This window comes from Sus scrofa, chromosome 1 (genome assembly GCF_054392235.1).
Source record: "Sus scrofa isolate SSC_HxYL_T2T_F1_AM1 chromosome 1, Sscrofa_HxYL_maternal_Yorkshire_Landrace_v2.0, whole genome shotgun sequence".
In the NCBI taxonomy this organism is placed as follows: Eukaryota; Metazoa; Chordata; class Mammalia; order Artiodactyla; family Suidae; genus Sus; species Sus scrofa.
This window is the reverse complement of record NC_139383.1, coordinates 276,690,796-276,707,728: the sequence shown is the minus strand read 5'-3', so window position 1 is coordinate 276,707,728 and position 16,933 is coordinate 276,690,796. Positions and strand designations below refer to the sequence as shown.

The 16,933-nt window shown below is 39.6% G+C and overlaps 2 protein-coding genes across 2 annotated transcripts; both read left to right on the top strand.

Annotated features, from left to right (window-relative positions):
* Positions 1-1,777: 1,777 nt before the first annotated feature.
* Positions 1,778-2,698, top strand: LOC110259697 (olfactory receptor 1J4-like). Its single transcript, XM_021085406.1, has one exon. The coding sequence runs from the start codon at positions 1,778-1,780 to the stop codon at positions 2,696-2,698; it is 921 nt and encodes a 306-aa protein (XP_020941065.1).
* A 10,379-nt stretch (positions 2,699-13,077) lies between these two features.
* LOC110259694 (olfactory receptor 1J4-like) lies at positions 13,078-14,019 on the top strand. The gene has a single exon (XM_021085402.1). The coding sequence runs from the start codon at positions 13,078-13,080 to the stop codon at positions 14,017-14,019; it is 942 nt and encodes a 313-aa protein (XP_020941061.1).
* Positions 14,020-16,933: the final 2,914 nt, after the last annotated feature.

The following is a 16,933-nucleotide window of genomic DNA, read 5'->3' as shown; positions in this document are numbered from 1 at the left end:
TGATTTCCACATTTCCACTGTGGGGAACAGGGTGGGATCAATTTAGGTATCTTGTCTAGTAAATCAGATGTCTGTGAATTCTGATATAGGTCCTTGATCCTACAGCATTTGTAATATTTCAGCTCCCTGGTCACCTCACTGGGCAAATTCACATGTCCCTCACTTTGCCTGTATGCTCAGAACTGTGCCATTTTAAAGCCCTGGCGATGGAAGGGGAGAGAGAGAAAATGGCAGATATGAAGGAAGTTTTTCTTGAAAAAAATTTTAAAAATGGAATGAGTCAAGTGCTGTGGACCTAGTAATTAATCTCCAAGGGCCATTGTCTGGGCCTGTACTGTTTTCTGGATGTGAAAGTGAGACCTCAGAAGTAAACACATATTTTCAGGAAGCTACTTGAGTTTGCTTGATGGCCTCTTATATCTTTGTTTTCTTTAATACCTGATGTCTGCTTACACATCCTGCCTAAATAATGAGCTGATTTATTTAATTTTGGGGTCATTCTTCTTTTGATTGCTATTTTTAGGCAGTATTTATTGACTCTTCTGATATATTTTCTAAATTAAAATTTTTTATTTTGTTAAAATATATGTAACAAAATGTAACATTCCAATGATTTTTGTGTAAATTTCTGTGGCACTAATTCATGTTGTTGTACAACCACCACCACCATCAACCTCCAGAAATTTTTATCTTTCCAAATGTAAACACTGTACCCGCTGAACAGATGCCATTCAATTTTTTGTCTCTATTAATTTGATTCATCTAGGAATCTCATATGAATGGACTCTTACAGTATTTACATTTTTGTGATTGCAAGATTTAACTTAGCCTGTCTTCAAGGTTCATTCATATTGTGGCTGTATCAGAATTTCTTTCCTTTTTAAGGCTGAAGAGTCTTCCACTGTATGTATAGACCACATTTTATTTAACCAAGCATTTAGGTATAAGATATGCATTGTTTCCATCTTTTGGATTCTGCGTATAATACTGTTTAACATGAGTGTATAAATATTTCTTTGGCCCCTGTTTCCAATTACTCTGAGTATATAAGCAGAGGTAAAATTGCTTAATAATGTGGAAATTCTATTGAATTTTTTGAGGAACATTCATAATTTTTGTCTTTTCCTTCCTATCTCCCTCCCTTGCTTCCTTCATTCCTACCTTATTTTCTACATTCCTTCCATCACTTCTTACTTTTTCTTTTTTTCTTTCATTACTTCTTCTTTCTTTCTTTTGTATTGCTTACAGTCATTCTAAAAATAACAATAAATTTGTGTGTTGAGCACATTATTTTTTACATGGTACATTAACTTTCCAAATAATGCTTTAAGTAGTATATGTGTGTGTGAGTGTGTGAGTGTGTGAGTGTGTGTGTGTGTGTGTGTGCGCATGTAATAGAGACACAAGCACATATGGAATTTGACAGCAGAGCCATGGAAGTGACTATGTCCTATTTATTACCCCATACCTACTGTCTAGCATGATATCTCCAATTTGTGAAAGAGAGAATGAGCAGTTCCTTATTTCCACTAAAGGGTTTGATTGAAGTCATATACTTTCTCCACATGACTGTTTCAGTGTTCAGAAAAATCATGTTTTGTTGCTCTCACCAGACTGGATGAGGCATCAGTGTGTGATTGCAGCGCAATGTGATCTGTCTGCACATGACAGAGTCACTCTGAGAAACCATGTGAACATGTGGTAACTGCAATGATGAATAATTCTAAGTTCCAGGAATTTCTGATTTCTCTTCATTCCCAGATGAGAGGAAAGCAGCATGAGGAGGGAGAATCAGAGCCATGTGTTTGAGTTCCTCCTCCTGGGGCTTCCCATCCAGACAGAGCAGCAGGGTGTGTTCTTTGCTCTGTTCCTGGGCATGTACCTGACCACAGTGCTGGGGAACCTGCTCATCATCCTGCTCATCAGGCTGGACCCTCGCCTCCACACTCCCATGTACTTCTTCCTCAGCCACCTGGCCCTCACGGATGTCTCCTTATCATCAGTCACTGTCCCTAAGATGCTGATGAACATGCAGACTCAGGATCAATCCATTACCTATGCAGGGTGTGTAACACAGACCTATTTTTTCATATTTTTTGCTTGCATTGATAACCTTCTTCTTGCAGTGATGGCCTATGACAGGTATGTGGCTATTTGTCACCCTCTACACTACACCATCATCATGAGGGAAGAACTGTGTCTATGTCTGTTGGTTGGATCCTGGCTCCTCTCCTGTGCTGATGCCCTGACCCATACCCTCCTAATGGCTCAACTGTCATTCTGTTCTGAAAACATCATCCCCCACTTCTTCTGTGACCCTGCTGCCCTGCTTAAGCTCTCCTGTTCAGACATGTCTCTCAACGATGTGTTAGCATTCACTTCAGTATCTGTGGTTCTCCTTATTCCACTGAGTGGCATCCTGGTCTCTTATGGATGCATAGGGCACTCCATCCTGAGGGTCCCCTCTACTAAAGGGATCTGCAAAGCCTTGTCCACCTGTGGCTCCCACCTCTCTGTGGTGTCTCTATTCTATGGGACAATGATGGCGGTGTACTTTTCCTCCTCATCAGGCCAGTCCCATGACACAGACATCATTGCTTCTGTGATGTACACAGTGGTCACCCCCATGCTGAATCCTTTTATTTACACCCTGAGGAACAGAGACATGACATTGGCTCTGGGGAGTCAGAGCCAATAACCTTTTTGCCAAGTAAGAATCACCTAACCATGTTCTTATTTCATTCCCTGCCCTAGTTAGAAATGCCTAAAATTGCTATGTGTTGGTCACCCATGTCTCTAGCACCTTCCTCACTGTCCCTTAAGTGGTCATTGTTATTGGGTCAATCTCTTCCCTTTACTCATACCTCTTGCCATTGTTTCTCTATAATCCTAAATATGACATTACCCACAGTGCATGTTCAACTCGTGGTCTTCAAAACACTAAACACCTTTTTGTATATGTGTATGTTTAGAGTTATTTTTCAATGTGTTATATTATTATAATATTTGGCTTTTTAAAGCTTTATTGTAGTATATATATATTTTTTTTGTTTTATTATTAACATCTATTCTTGGGCATTGCCTTTTCAGTTGTTTAATTGATTTTTAATTAATTAATTAATTAGAAGTATAGGTACCTTACAATGTTGTTTCAGTTTAATGTGTAGAGTGAAATAAATAATTTTTCAATAAATTACATAGTTTTTAGCATGTATATATAAATATATGTATATACTTACATTCAGATTGTTTTCCCATATATATTGTCACAAAATATTGAGTACTGTTCCATGTGCTATACAATTCACCCTTGTTAATTATCTATTTTGTATACAGTAGTATGTATATGGTAATACCTAACTCTTAATTTGTTCATTCCCCTTTTTCCCTTAGATAACCATAAGTTTGTTTTCTGTGTCTGTTTATCTACTTCATTTTTGTGCATAAGTCATTTGTATCTTTCTTTTCTGGCACTTTAGGACAGCACCCAAGGCATATGGAATTTCCCAGGCTAGGGTTTGAATTGGAGCCACAGCTGCTGGCCTAAACCACAGCTACAGCAATGCAGGATCTGAGCCACTTCTGCAAACTATACCACACCAAAGGGCAATGCTTGATCCCTGACCCACTGAAAAACGTCAGGGATCACACCCACATCTTCATGAATACTAGTTGGATTATTTCCATTGTGTCACAATGAAAACTCCCCATATCATTTTTTTAGATACCACATATAAATGATATCATATGATGTATGTTTTCACTGTCTGTTTTACTTCATTAAGTATGATAATCTGTAGCTCCATTAATGTTGCTACAAATGGCATTATTTCATTCTATTTATGGCTGAGTAGTATTCTATTATATAGAGCTACTACATCTTCCTTTTTAATTTATTTGTTGGTGGACATTTGGGTTGCTTCCATGTCTTAGTTTCTTGCCTTCCAAAGCTACAAACATTCAGTTAAGATTCTAATGTTTCATCTTAATAAAGTCCAAAATACTTATCTTGTCAATGTAGTGTCAAATTAATGAAGTACTTTTGATGGTTTTCTAAACCTAAATAAACTTTAATTTCATCGTACTTTTGACAATAGGGGAGCACAGAGTAGGCAATCCAATTACCAAATTTCCACATTCCCGGAAGTTTTCTCTCTAAATTGGATGTTTGTGTTGTGAACACTCTACAGCTATTGGAGTAATTTTAGTCTGGGAAATGAGTGTTATCTTTTATCCAGAGATCTCACTTCCAATATGAAAAAGCACTAAATGCCTGAATTTATAATTTTTGCACACAAAAACATCTACTGCTTGACTACTATGTGCCAGGCATTGTTCTACATTCTGAGAATACCAGTTTAAAAAAATGTATCCCCTTGTAGCACTTATATTACAGCACCCCTGATTGAGCTTATCATTCTCATTTTTTTCATAGAAGTTTTTAACTTTCTAACACTCCATAAAATTTATTTTTTTAATAGTGTCATTGTTTCTTTACTGGCCTGAAAGTTCTATGGAAGATGACTTTCTATGTCTGAAATAAATTCCAAGTTTCTAGTAGTAAAAACTTCTATGAATAAATGAGGGAGGAAAAGGGAGGAGCGGAACTCCCATCATGGCTCACTGGTTAATGAATATGACTAGGAACCATGAGGCTGTGGGTTCAATCCTTGGCCTCACTCAGTGTGTTAAGGATCTGGCATTGCCATGAGATGTGATGTAGTTCACAGATGCAGCTCAGATCCCATGTTGCTGTGGCTCTGGTATAGGCTGGCAGCCTACAGCTCTAATTAGACCCCTAGCCTGGTAACCAACATATGCCATGGGTGAGGCCCTAGAAAAGGCAAAAAGACAAAAAAATAGTGAGGAGCAAGGGGTGCCTGTCATGGCTCAGCTGTAATAAACATGACAAATATCCATGAGAACACAGATTTAATCCCTGGCCTTGCTTATTGGTTTAAGGATCCAGTGAGCTGTGGTATAGGTCTCAGATGAGGCTCAGATGAGGCTGTGCTATAGGCAGGAAGCTACAGCTCATAATCCACCCCTAGCCTGGGAATTTCTATATGCTGTCTGTGTAATCCTAAAAAGTAAAATCAAAATAATGGTGGTGGAGCAAGAGGACTGGAATGGGGTTCATAAGTTCACACTGTAGTCTAGGTCTAACTCACTGGGAAGGTAGCATCCAAAGATATTAGTGAGGACAGGGAAGTGAGCCATTGGGCTGCCTGGGCAAAAGTATGAAGATCAGCACCTAGAAATACTCTGAGGGGAGGTGGTGCCTGGCCTATCCCAGGGACATTAATTGGGGCTCTGTAACTGGACAGGATTAAGTCAGGAGGTATAGTGGGTGATTAATTAAGAGATATCAGAGGACCAGATTCATAGGTTATAGTAGGTGTATTAGACAAGATTTTCCAGAGAACAAATAGGGTGTGTGTGTGTGTGTGTGTGTGTGTGTGTGTGTGTGTGTGTAAGAGAGAGAGAGATTTATGGAGTTCCTATTATGGCATGATGGGATTAGTGGTGTCTCTGCAGTGGGTTAAAAGATCCAGTTGCTGCAGCTATGGTGTAGGTTGCAGCTAAGGATCTGATTTGATCCCTGGCCTTGGAACTTTGCTATGTCATGGGATGGCCAAAAAAGAAGAAAAAGAAAGACATTTTAAAGAATTTGCTTGGTGTTCCTGTTTGGCTCAGTGGAAATAAATTAGACTTGTATCCATGTGGATGTGGGTTCAAACCCTGGACTTTCTCAGTGTTTCAGGGATCTGGTGTTGCTGTGAGCTGCAGTGTAGGACAAAGTTGTGGCTCAGATCCCGCATTGCTGTAGCTGAGGTTTAGGCCAGCAGCTGCAGCTAAATGTGCCCCATAACTGGGAAATTTCCATGAGTCATGAGTGTGGCCTTAAAAAGTAAAAGAAAAAAAAAAAGAAAGGAGGGAGAGAGGAAGGAAGAGACACAGAGAGAGAAAGAAAAAGAAAGAAAGAAACAAAGAAAGAACAAAAGAAAGAAATTGTCTATTATAATTGTGGAGGCTAGCAAGTGTAAAGTCTACAGGGTATGTTGGCAGGCAAGAATCCCACAGAAAAGTTGCAGTTTGTGTCTGAAGGCAGGCTGCTGACAGAAGTGTCTCTTCTCTGTGTGAGGTGTTTTTTTTGTTTTTTCTCAAGATCCTTAACTTATTGGGTCAGGCCCATCCTCATTATGGAGGACAGTGTGCTTTATTCAGAGTCTGTGGATTACAATGTCAATCTCATCCACAAAAACACCTCCATGCAAATGTTTAGAATTGTGTTTGACCAAATATCTCGGTACTGTGGCCTATCCAAGTTGACATATAAAATTAACCATTATAGTGGAGTTTTTGGTTCTCAGTATGATTTGGGAACCTGCTGTAAGGGATTCTATGGAGGAACAACATGGCCTTACTTGTTTTTGTTATTGTGTTTTTAAAATCACCTAGATTTATGGAGTTATAAATACAAAAAACTTAATATACCTAAAGTATTCCAGTTGACTCAGAAAACTGAATATGATCCAGCCATCCCACTCCTGGATGTATATCCAGATAAAACTACAATTCAAAAAGATAATGCAACCCCTATGTTCATAGCAGCACTGTTCAGAATAGCCAAGACTTGGAAATCACCTACCTGTCCATCAAGACATGAATGGATACAGAGGAGGTGGTATGTATAGAGAATGGAATACTACTCAGCCATTTGAAGCAACATGATGCAACAATATAGTCTCATACTAAGGGAAGTAAGTCAGAAAGACAAACATCATATGGTATCACTTACATGTGGAATCTAAAATATGGTGCAAATGAACCTATCTACACAACAGAAGCAGACTCATAGTCATACAGAACAGACCTGTGTTTGCAAAGGGGGAGGAGGGGGAAATGGGATGGGTGGGGTGTTTTGGGTTATTAGATGTAAACTTTTGCTTTTGGAATGGATACACAATGAAGTCCTACTGTATAGCATAGGGAACTATATCCAGTCTCTTGGGATAGCCCATGATGGAGGAGGATATATGAAAGGGAATGTATATGTATAGGATTGGGTCTCTGCTATACTACAGAAATGGGCACAACATTGTAAATCAACGTTAATTTAAAAGAAAGTAAAGAAAATAAAGTAAATCATTTGACTAGTTTTGACCTATGTGCACACCCTTGAAATTATCACCACAAGTCATCAAGATCACAAACTTCCCTGATGTCTCCTCTCCTGCCCTCTCTTTGCTCCTCCCATCTGTTCTCAGGGGAACCAGTAATCTGTTTCTGTCTCAAGGATTAGTTTGCATCTCCTAGAAGCTTATTTCAGTGGAATAATAGAGTCTATTCTTTACTTTCTGCCTTCTTTCACTGTGCATAAGTATTTTGAGATTTATTCATGTATTTTGTATCAATAGTTCATTCTTTTCAATGCAGAGTATTATTCCAGCTTAAGGGTATACTACAGCTGTTTTAACCTCTCACATCTAATTTTTAAATTTTTTTATTAATTTTTAAACTTTCTGCTTATCTTTTTTACTTTCATAAGACTTTACTTGTTATTAAAGTATAGTTCATTTACAAGGTAGTGTTATTTTCAAGAGTACAGCAAAGTGATTTTTATACACACATAGGTATGTATATTCTTTTTGTATCCTTTGCCCTGATCAACTTTTATAAAATATTGAGTATAGTTTCCTGTGATGTACTATATTATAAGTCAATTCACTTACAAAGAGCAAAATCATTGATGAACATCTAGGCTGTTTCCAGCTTTTGGTTATTAAATAAAGCTGATATGAACCTTTATAAATCTATATAAAACTATATATATTCTTTTTCTTGTACAAATACCTGGTCATGTGCTAAATAATGGTTAACTTTTTTTTTAAATGTTCAAACTGTTTGTATTCCCCTGAGCAGTGTATGAGTGTTCCAGTTCCATCATATCTTCAGTGACACTGAGAGCAGAAATCTCTCCAATTTTAACCAGTCTAATAGGTGTGTAATGGTGTAAACCAATTTACAGACCTGGAGCCACTTGATTGAATGGGCATCTGTGTTCGTTTGGAAATGAATCTTGTAGCCCTTGTGTATTTTTTTTAACTTCATGAGTCTCCCTTTCTCCATGCGTGATTCTCATCATTTCACAGCACTTATTACCATTTATGTGCCATTCATTTTGCCTGAATTTTTCTCTGCATCACTTTCCAATTGGATGTGTGTTGTAAGAAAGTGATTCCTGATTATATTATTATATGTTATGTTTCTAGAGAATATATCAGTACTACATTTGTGGGAACCAAAAAGATTATTTAAGGGAATGAGGGAATGAATGAGCTGATGAATTCATTCAACAGTTACTGATCACAATTGCCTGTTGTGAGCCATAGCTGATCTCTAGTGATACAAAGACACTGACAATAAACTTTAACATTTATTTTAAGCTTTCATTAGGTGCTAATTTAACCATTCTTTAACTCACACAAAGACTATGATTATTTTTTCAGCTGTATAGAAAATGAGTCTAAGTGGCCTTGGATAAATTGTTCAAGTATGCCCTCTTAGAAGTGTAAGAACCCAGAGACTTTATTTCCAGAGTATGAAGTCAATCCCCCTTCTCCTGAACAAGTCATAGATCTTACCCTACAAAACCTTCCAGGGGAGTGGGAAGACATGCACATTTTAAGGGGCTTTGTGTTCTAATGGAAGACTGTGTCCTTGTTGGGTAATCTGCAGAAGCCCTTCCACGGCCTGTGCCACACACTGCTATTTGGAGAAGCAGTGCTTGTGACAGGCCACGGCCAATGTGGGAACTTCCTGTTCTTGGGGACTTGACCAGAAGCCAAAGTTACTGGTGTTATCAGGGACACATTCTCCTGTGAAACCAGGTGCAGCCCAGCCCCTGTGGACCCTAATTATCCTCCTTCCCAAAATGCCAGGATGAAGTTGGACGGTTGCCCCAGTGGACTTCTTCTCTAGTCAGGGCCTGGGAGTGATTCCCTCTGGGATCTCTTTAGGATGGAGAAAAGTCAATTTCCTTGCATATCATTTTGAAAGTGGAGAAACTACGAGACAGTCTGTACAGGGCCCCAGGCCACCATGGTTTTCTCTTTTTCTTTTGATCCTGGGTCTTCTGGACAGAAAGTGAGGATTCAGGTAACAGAATGAAGCAGAAGGTATTTGAACTCAGAGCAAAGGAATAGCTCAAAAGGAACCCAGGTAACTCCCTAGTCAGGCATGTGTGTTGGTCTCTAAGTGTGTGCGTGACCATCAGAGACATTAGGTGTATTTGTGTGTGTGTTGTGTCATGCAAGTCTATGTCTGTATGTGTAAATGACAAACACAATGAATGCCACACATTAGGATATACAGAGATCAGAGAAGCCTGAACAGTTCCTCAGTGTGTGCTTATTTTACATGCATCTGCTGCTTGTATGCCATGTGTAACACCTTGTGCATTGCTTGTGATTCCAATGTGAATGACTTGACAAAAACAGCTCTGATCTAGGATTCTTGAGAGTTGTGTGTATACTTGTGCCGTGTGTGTGTATTTTCTATGTGAGATTTGCATAGATTTGTGTGAAGCTGACTCACACCCTGACTGTATTTATCTAGTGAGAGTATAAGCCAGAGAAATCTATAAATCTCCATCTGGCAGCTGTGTGTCTGTCACAGTGTGTGAGGACTTTTGTGTAACAAACCCATACCTTGCCTTTCTTCACATCACAGATATAAATATCTCTGTGTATGTGTTTGTGAGACATACTCACATTTTTTACTCTCCACCTGCCTGAGGCCAGAAACTACACAGGCAGCTCCACAGGAAACTGACTTTGCATAGTGATTGGCATCCAATTTTCTGTGACTGGATTCCTCCAGCAGGAATCTTGGGAGCCCAATATTTTGACACTCCTTTGGTCAATCCATTTAAAATGGCATCCTCATTTATGGAATCATGTACTTTGACATTCTTATCTTTATTATTTCCCCACTTAATAGCTTGGTGGCCATGGGTTTGGCCATGTGACTCTCAGCATCCAGTGCTCTTACATGGGATTGTGGTATTTGCTGGGAAATCTTGTCTGTAAGCTGCTTAGGAAGCTAGGCACATCACAAGTGCTTAGCAAATTGAAGACCTTGTGGAGACCCAAATCCCTGACTCTCCATGTCCTGATTGTGCAGGGACAGTATTTGTTAAGAAAAGCAGAAAATCAGCCCCATTCAATAGACTTTCTCACAATGCCTCAGCCTTAGGTTACATTTTATCTCCTCTTCAGTACTGAGAAAGTCCCAGACACCTCTTTGCAAGTGGTGCTGATGGAATCAGAGTAGCACATCTGTTTTGATCCCTTATGTTCCCATTGCAGCTCCTGGGTGTTATTAAGAGCTCTGGTTCTCCTGCAGGAGATCTGTGAAATCCTGGACTAAGTCTGACCCATCAGCTTTCAGTGAGAAGCCTGTGCTTGGCAGGAGAGTCAAGTTCCTGCTGCCTCCTTGAGCCCTGTGAACTGAGTCAGGTAATAACCCTGAGCAGCTCCCTGGTCTGGAGCAAGCATCTGCTGAAAGATTCTTACAAAGGGTTAATGTCATGTTACTCTCCCAAGCATATTTTAACATTCACCTTTTCACCTTTAACATTTCACTTTAGCTCCTCTACTCCCCATAAAAAGAAATGGTGGATTTTCTGTAGTGAAAAATGACCAGAAAACCAATGTTTGAGACCTGGTTCCACTATGCAACATCTATGTGAGCTTGTTTAAGCAATTTCACTACTCCTGTTGGTAAAATGCAGGGGAAAAATACTGTTCTTTGCTTCCCTGACAGAAATAAAGTTTGATGGATTGAATGATACAGAAGGCATATGAAAGCCATTGGCAAACTGAAGGGCTGCAGGTATATTAGTGTGGACAGTAATCTGAGCAGGAGCACTCCTTAAAATCCCAAAATATTTCTTCTTAAGGTCCTGACTATTTCTCTAACTAAAGAGATGGTGGAACAGTAGGTTCATAGGATCAAGGATTCCAGTATATACTGAAAAGTATTGGAGAGAAATGTGACTACAGCTGCTGCTAACTCTCTGATCATGCTCATTTCCTACTCCTTCTGTGTACATTGATAGTACAGTTTTGTATTTTTTTAATTTTATTTTTTTTAGAGCTGCACCTGCAGCATATGGCAGTTCCTAGGGTAGGGGTTGAATCAGAGCTGCAGCTGCTGACCTACACCACTGCCACAGCAATGACAGATCTGAGACCTGTCTGCAACATACACTGCAGCTCCATGGGATTCTTAAAACCATGAATGAGGACAGAATTCAAACTGGCATCCTCATGGACACTGGTCATGTTCTTAACCCACAGAGCTACAGTGAGGACTCCCAAAAGTGAAGTTTTAATAGCACCTCTCTCCTAGGACTGTTGAAAAATTCAGTGAGGCAATCATGGAAAAATGAATTTGTCTGTTATTGCATTCATTAACTTTCCATTATTATTAGTGTGAAGAATAATATTGGGAAATAGTGCTGGTCAATCAGGTAACTGAATATTTTTTTATACTTTTTACTTTTTATTTTATTTTTTGTCATTTTGCCTTTTCTAGGGCTACTCCCATGGCATATAGAGGCTCCCAGGCTAGGGGTCTAATTGGAGCTGTAGCCACCATCCTATGTGACAGCCATAGCAACATGGGGTCTGAGCTCTGTCTGTGACCTACACCACAGCTCATGGCAATGCCAGATCCTTAACCCCTGAGCAAGGCCAGGAATTGAACCTGCAACTTCATGGTTCTCAGTCAGATTCGTTAACCACTGAGCCATGACAGGAACTCCAGGTAACTGAATTCTAAGAATACACCCCAATCCTTCAGTATGTCTCAATTCTCAGACCCCATCTCAAGTCTCAGATATCTTCCTAATGATGAATATCCAGATCTGAGACAACTTGTAGGATCAGATATAGATGGAGATAGATGAAGTTACATACACTGAATAAAGGTTTATTTCTTGGCAAGTAGATACACATGCATTTAGACAAATTCAAGTGGGGAACTTACCGCAGTGATAGGATATGTGCTCAAAAATGCACCTTAAGACTGTGAGTTAACATAAATTTTAGGTCAGCTTCTTGGTCATTTATGCTGACCACCTCATAATACTGTTAAATTCCTGAACATGGGAGTTCTCATCACGGCTCAGTGGCTAACGAATCCGACTAGGAACCATGAGGTTGCTGGTTTGGTCCCTGTTCTTGATCAGTGGGTTAAGGATCTGGCATTGCTGTGAGCTGTGGTGTAGGTTGCAGATTCAGCTCAGATCCCACATTGCTGTGGCCCTGGCATAGACCAGTGGCTACAGCTCCAATTTGACCCCCAGCCTGGGAACCTCCATATGCCATGAGAGAGGCCCTAGAAAAGGCAAAAGACAAAATAAATAAATAAATAATAAATAAATAAATATATAAATAAATTCCTGAACTTTACACTGTTTTTTTAGGGGGTATGCAGATCCTCTCATAAAAACAATGTATGTAATTTTTGGTGTTTATTTTATGCAGAAAAGTGTTCTTAGATATTATGGGAATCCTTTTTATAATATATCAAGCTGTGATATTGACATCTTCATGTAACAGAAGCACAACATGAGGCTGAGAGAGATTTAGCCTCCCAAGTCCTACAGTGAGAAAGTGGTGGAACCAAAATCATAACACAGCGAATCTGGCTTCAGGTTCATTTGGTTAGTCCTTGGTCAGGTGTGCCCTTGCGGGTTAATCTCCTGAGGGAATAGGTCCTATATGTTGTATCTATTCCTCCATGTCCAGTTAGTAGCTTAGTGCCAGAAACATGGTTGATTAAAAAGAAAAAATGAAGAATTTTCTCTCATTTACATCACAAGGAATCATGTTGAGTGTTGAACGTATGTCACATTCTTTGGCAACACTAGGTGATAAAAGAAATGCAGTCAGTTATTCTTTTTCTCCATGATAAGGTGAGAGCCCTGGTGTGGTGGCCACAGTCATGAATTCAATGTCTCTGATATTCCCACTCCCCTCCTTCCCCAGCAGACAGGAGAGGAGCATGAGGAGGGAGAACCAGAGCAGTGTGTCCCAGTTCTTCCTCCTGGGGCTCCCCATCCATCCAGAGCAGCAAGGCATGTTCTTTGCCCTATTCCTGGGCATGTACCTGACCACGGTGCTGGGGAACCTACTCATCATCCTGCTCATCAGGCTTGACCCTCGCCTCCACACCCCCATGTACTTCTTCCTCAGCCACTTGGCCCTCACAGATATCTCCTTTTCATCAGTCACTGTCCCTAAGATGCTGATGAACATGCAGACTCAGGATCAATCCATCTCCTCTGCACACTGTGTAACACAGATGTTTTTTTTCATAATTTTTGCTTGCATTGATAACCTTCTTCTTACGGTGATGGCCTATGACAGATATGTGGCTATTTGTCACCCTCTACACTATACCTTCCTCATGAGGGAGGAGCTGTGTCTTTGTCTGTTGGCTGGATCCTGGCTTCTCTCCTGTGCCTATGCCCTGACACATACCCTCCTCCTGGCTCAACTGTACTTCTGTGCAGACAACATCATTCCCCACTTCTTCTGTGACCTTGCTGCCCTACTTAAGCTGTCCTGCTCAGACACCTCTCTCAATGAGCTCTTCATATTCAGTGCAGGGGCTGCAGTTGTCATTTTTCCATTGTGTGGCATCCTTGTCTCTTATGGCCACATTGGGGTCTCCATTCTGAAGGTCCCCTCTACTAAAGGGATCTGCAAAGCCTTGTCCACCTGTGGCTCCCACCTCTCTGTGGTGTCTCTATTTTATGGAACAATGATGGCAGTGTACCTTTTCTCCTCATCAGGCCAGTCCCATGACAAAGACATAATTGCTTCTGTGATGTACACAGTGGTCACCCCCATGCTGAACCCTTTCATCTACAGCCTGCGAAACAGAGACATGACATTGGCTCTGAGGATTCTTTTCAGAAACAGTAATCTTTTTGCCAAGTGAGAATCATCTATCCATGTTCTTATTTCACCTACTGAATTTATTAGAAAATCCTTGAAAATTTTGTATTAGTCACCCATATCTCTAGCACTTTTCCTCATTGTCTTTCAATGACTGGAAAAATCTCTTTCCCTCTAGTCATATCCCTTGTACATTTATTCTTCCATAATGCTTCATATGACATTACCCATAATACATATTCCACTTCCGTTCTTCAAAGCAGCAAACTCCTTTTTTGTGTATATGTATGTGCGCTTAAATTTTGATTCTTTTGATGAGTTATGTTACTATTAAATTTGGCTTTTAATTAGCTTTTTAAAAGTATATATTTTAATTCTTACTATGTTCGTTTCTTGGACATTGGTTTTTAAATTATTAGTTGATTAATTAGTTAATTTGAAGTACAGTGGACTTGTAATGTTGTGTTAGTTGCAAGGATAGAGCAAAGTGATTCAGTTTTAAATATATTATATACCTCATATATTTTTTCAGATTGTTTTCCCTTATATTATATTAAAAAATATTGAGTATAGTTCCAAGTTTGTACTGTTGGTACTTGTTAGTTATCTGTTTTATATATAGCAGTGTTTATGTATTAACCCCAAACTCAATAGTTGTACCTCCCCCCTTTCTTATTTTGTAACCATAAGTTTGTTTCTGCGTCTGTGGGTCTATTTCTTTTTTGTGTATAAGTTCATTTGTGTCATTTTTTTTAGATACCACACATGAGCAATATAATATGATATATATATTTCTCTATCTGGTTTATTTCATTTAGTATGATAAACTTTAGCTCCATCCATGTTGCTACAATTGGCTTTATTTCACTCTTTATATTGCTGAGTGATATTCTGTTAAATATAAGTACTGCATCTTCTTTATCATTCATCTGTTGATGGATGTTTTCATTGCTTCCATGCCTTGGCTTCTTGCCTTCCAAAGCTACAAACATTCAGTTAATATTCCATTGTATACTTTTAATAAAGTCCAAAATGCTTATCTTTGAAATGCAGTATCAGGTTAATAAGGTATTTTTGATGGTTTGCTATGTAGTGTTTCCACCTGTTGCACTTAATTGTGTGTATCTTTGCACATGTAAATAATGTATACTTTGTTTTGTTATGGTAAAATGGGTATAATACTATTTATTTGGGTCACTTGGAAGATTTGTTTTGAAAGTGCATGTAAAACACTTGGAAAAGTGCCTGGAATTATTGACAATGGCTTGGAAGCCTGCATTGGGTATTTTTTGTAACGGGATTTTAAGTGACTCAAAAGAGGTAGAATGCCATGAACTATACCAAATGGCCATGACAGGGAGTTCCCATCATGGCACAGTGGAAAAAATACAACTAGTAACCATGAGGTTGCATGTTCAATTCCTTCCCTTGCTCAGTGGGTTAAGGATCTGGCATTGCTCTGGCTCACAGATGTAGCTTGGATCTGGCATTGCTGTGGCTGAGGTGTAGGCCAGCAGCTGCAACTCCAACTATACCCCTAGCCTTGGAACCTCCATATGCTTCAGATGTGGCCCTAAATAGACAAAAAAAAGCCCATGATATAGCTTCAGTAAGTCTCTTCAAATGTTCAAATGTAAGGAGGTGCCTCTTACTTTGTTCCCTTTTCCCATTTTCATCTCAGTAAATTACAGAGGTTTGAACCTGTCTTGAAGAAAATATATAAACTTGAACATAGAGACTTCTCTGTTCTTGTTGACTCCTGTGTACTCATTATGGGACAGACCAGTTATTCAATATTGTTTATTGAAGGAAGAATGAATGCCCATTGGTTTCTTTGGAGAAAGACTTGGTTAATGTGAGGGTTTGATGTATTATTGGAGCAAGAATTGGAAAGACTGATTCATGAACCAACAATTAAGAAATAAAGAGAAAGGTAGCAAAAGTTAAGACTTTTCATGGTATAAAGGACACGACTATAATATTGTGGCATGTTCATTGACATTTCCCACATTCCCCAAATCCCAGCTGAGGAAAGAACAGCATGAGGAGAGAAAACCAGAGTGGTGTGTTTGAATTCCTCATCCTGGGGCTCCCCATATGGCCAGAGCAGCAGAGCGTGTTCTTTGTCCTAATCCTGGGCGTGATTATAGGGAACCTGCTCATCATCCTGCTCATCAGGCTGGACCCTCACCTCCACACCCCCATGTACTTCTTCATCAGTCACTTGGCCCTCACTGACGTCTCCCTTTTATCTATCATGGTTCATGCAGATTCAGGATCAATCCATCTGAGTCTATCATGAACATGCAGACTCAGGATCAATCCATCCCCTAGGCAGGGTGCATTTCCCAGATCTATTTTTTTCTCAGTGTTTGGTGGTCTTGACAATTTCCTTCTCATGGTGATGGCTAATGACAGGGATGTGACCATTTGTCAGCCTCTCCACTACAGCACACATCATGAGGTGTGTCTCCTCAGTAGTTCAGTCCTGGTTCCTTTGTTGTATCCATTCACATTTGCAGACCCACCTCTTGGTCCAACTGTCCTTCTGTGCTGAAAGCATCATTACCACTACTTCTGTGACCCTGCTGTCCTCCTGAAGTTGAGCTGTTGACACACCTCCCTCAATGAGATGGTCATTTATACTGGGGGAGGGATGCTTTTCATCCTGTTTTTGAGTAGTATCTTGGGCTTGTATATTATTAGGGATGGCAGTTATTAGTGTCTCTTCCACCCAGACACTTCAAAGTTTTTTCAAAGCCATTTATGACAAACCCACAGCAAATGTAATACTCAATGGTGAAAAGCTGACAGCCTTCCCACTAAAATGTGGAAGAAGACAAGGATACCCACTCTCATCACTGTTATTGAACATAGTACTGGAAGTCCTAGACACAGCAATCAGACAAACAAAAGAAATAAAAGGCATCCAAATAGGAAGAGAAGAGGTAAAACTG

What these genes read in the sequence shown, in the direction of transcription:
- LOC110259697 (XM_021085406.1), top strand. Translation starts at nt 1,778, where the DNA reads ATGAGGAGGGAGAATCAGAGCCATGTGTTTGAGTTCCTCCTCCTGGGG.
- LOC110259694 (XM_021085402.1), top strand. Translation starts at nt 13,078, where the DNA reads ATGAGGAGGGAGAACCAGAGCAGTGTGTCCCAGTTCTTCCTCCTGGGG.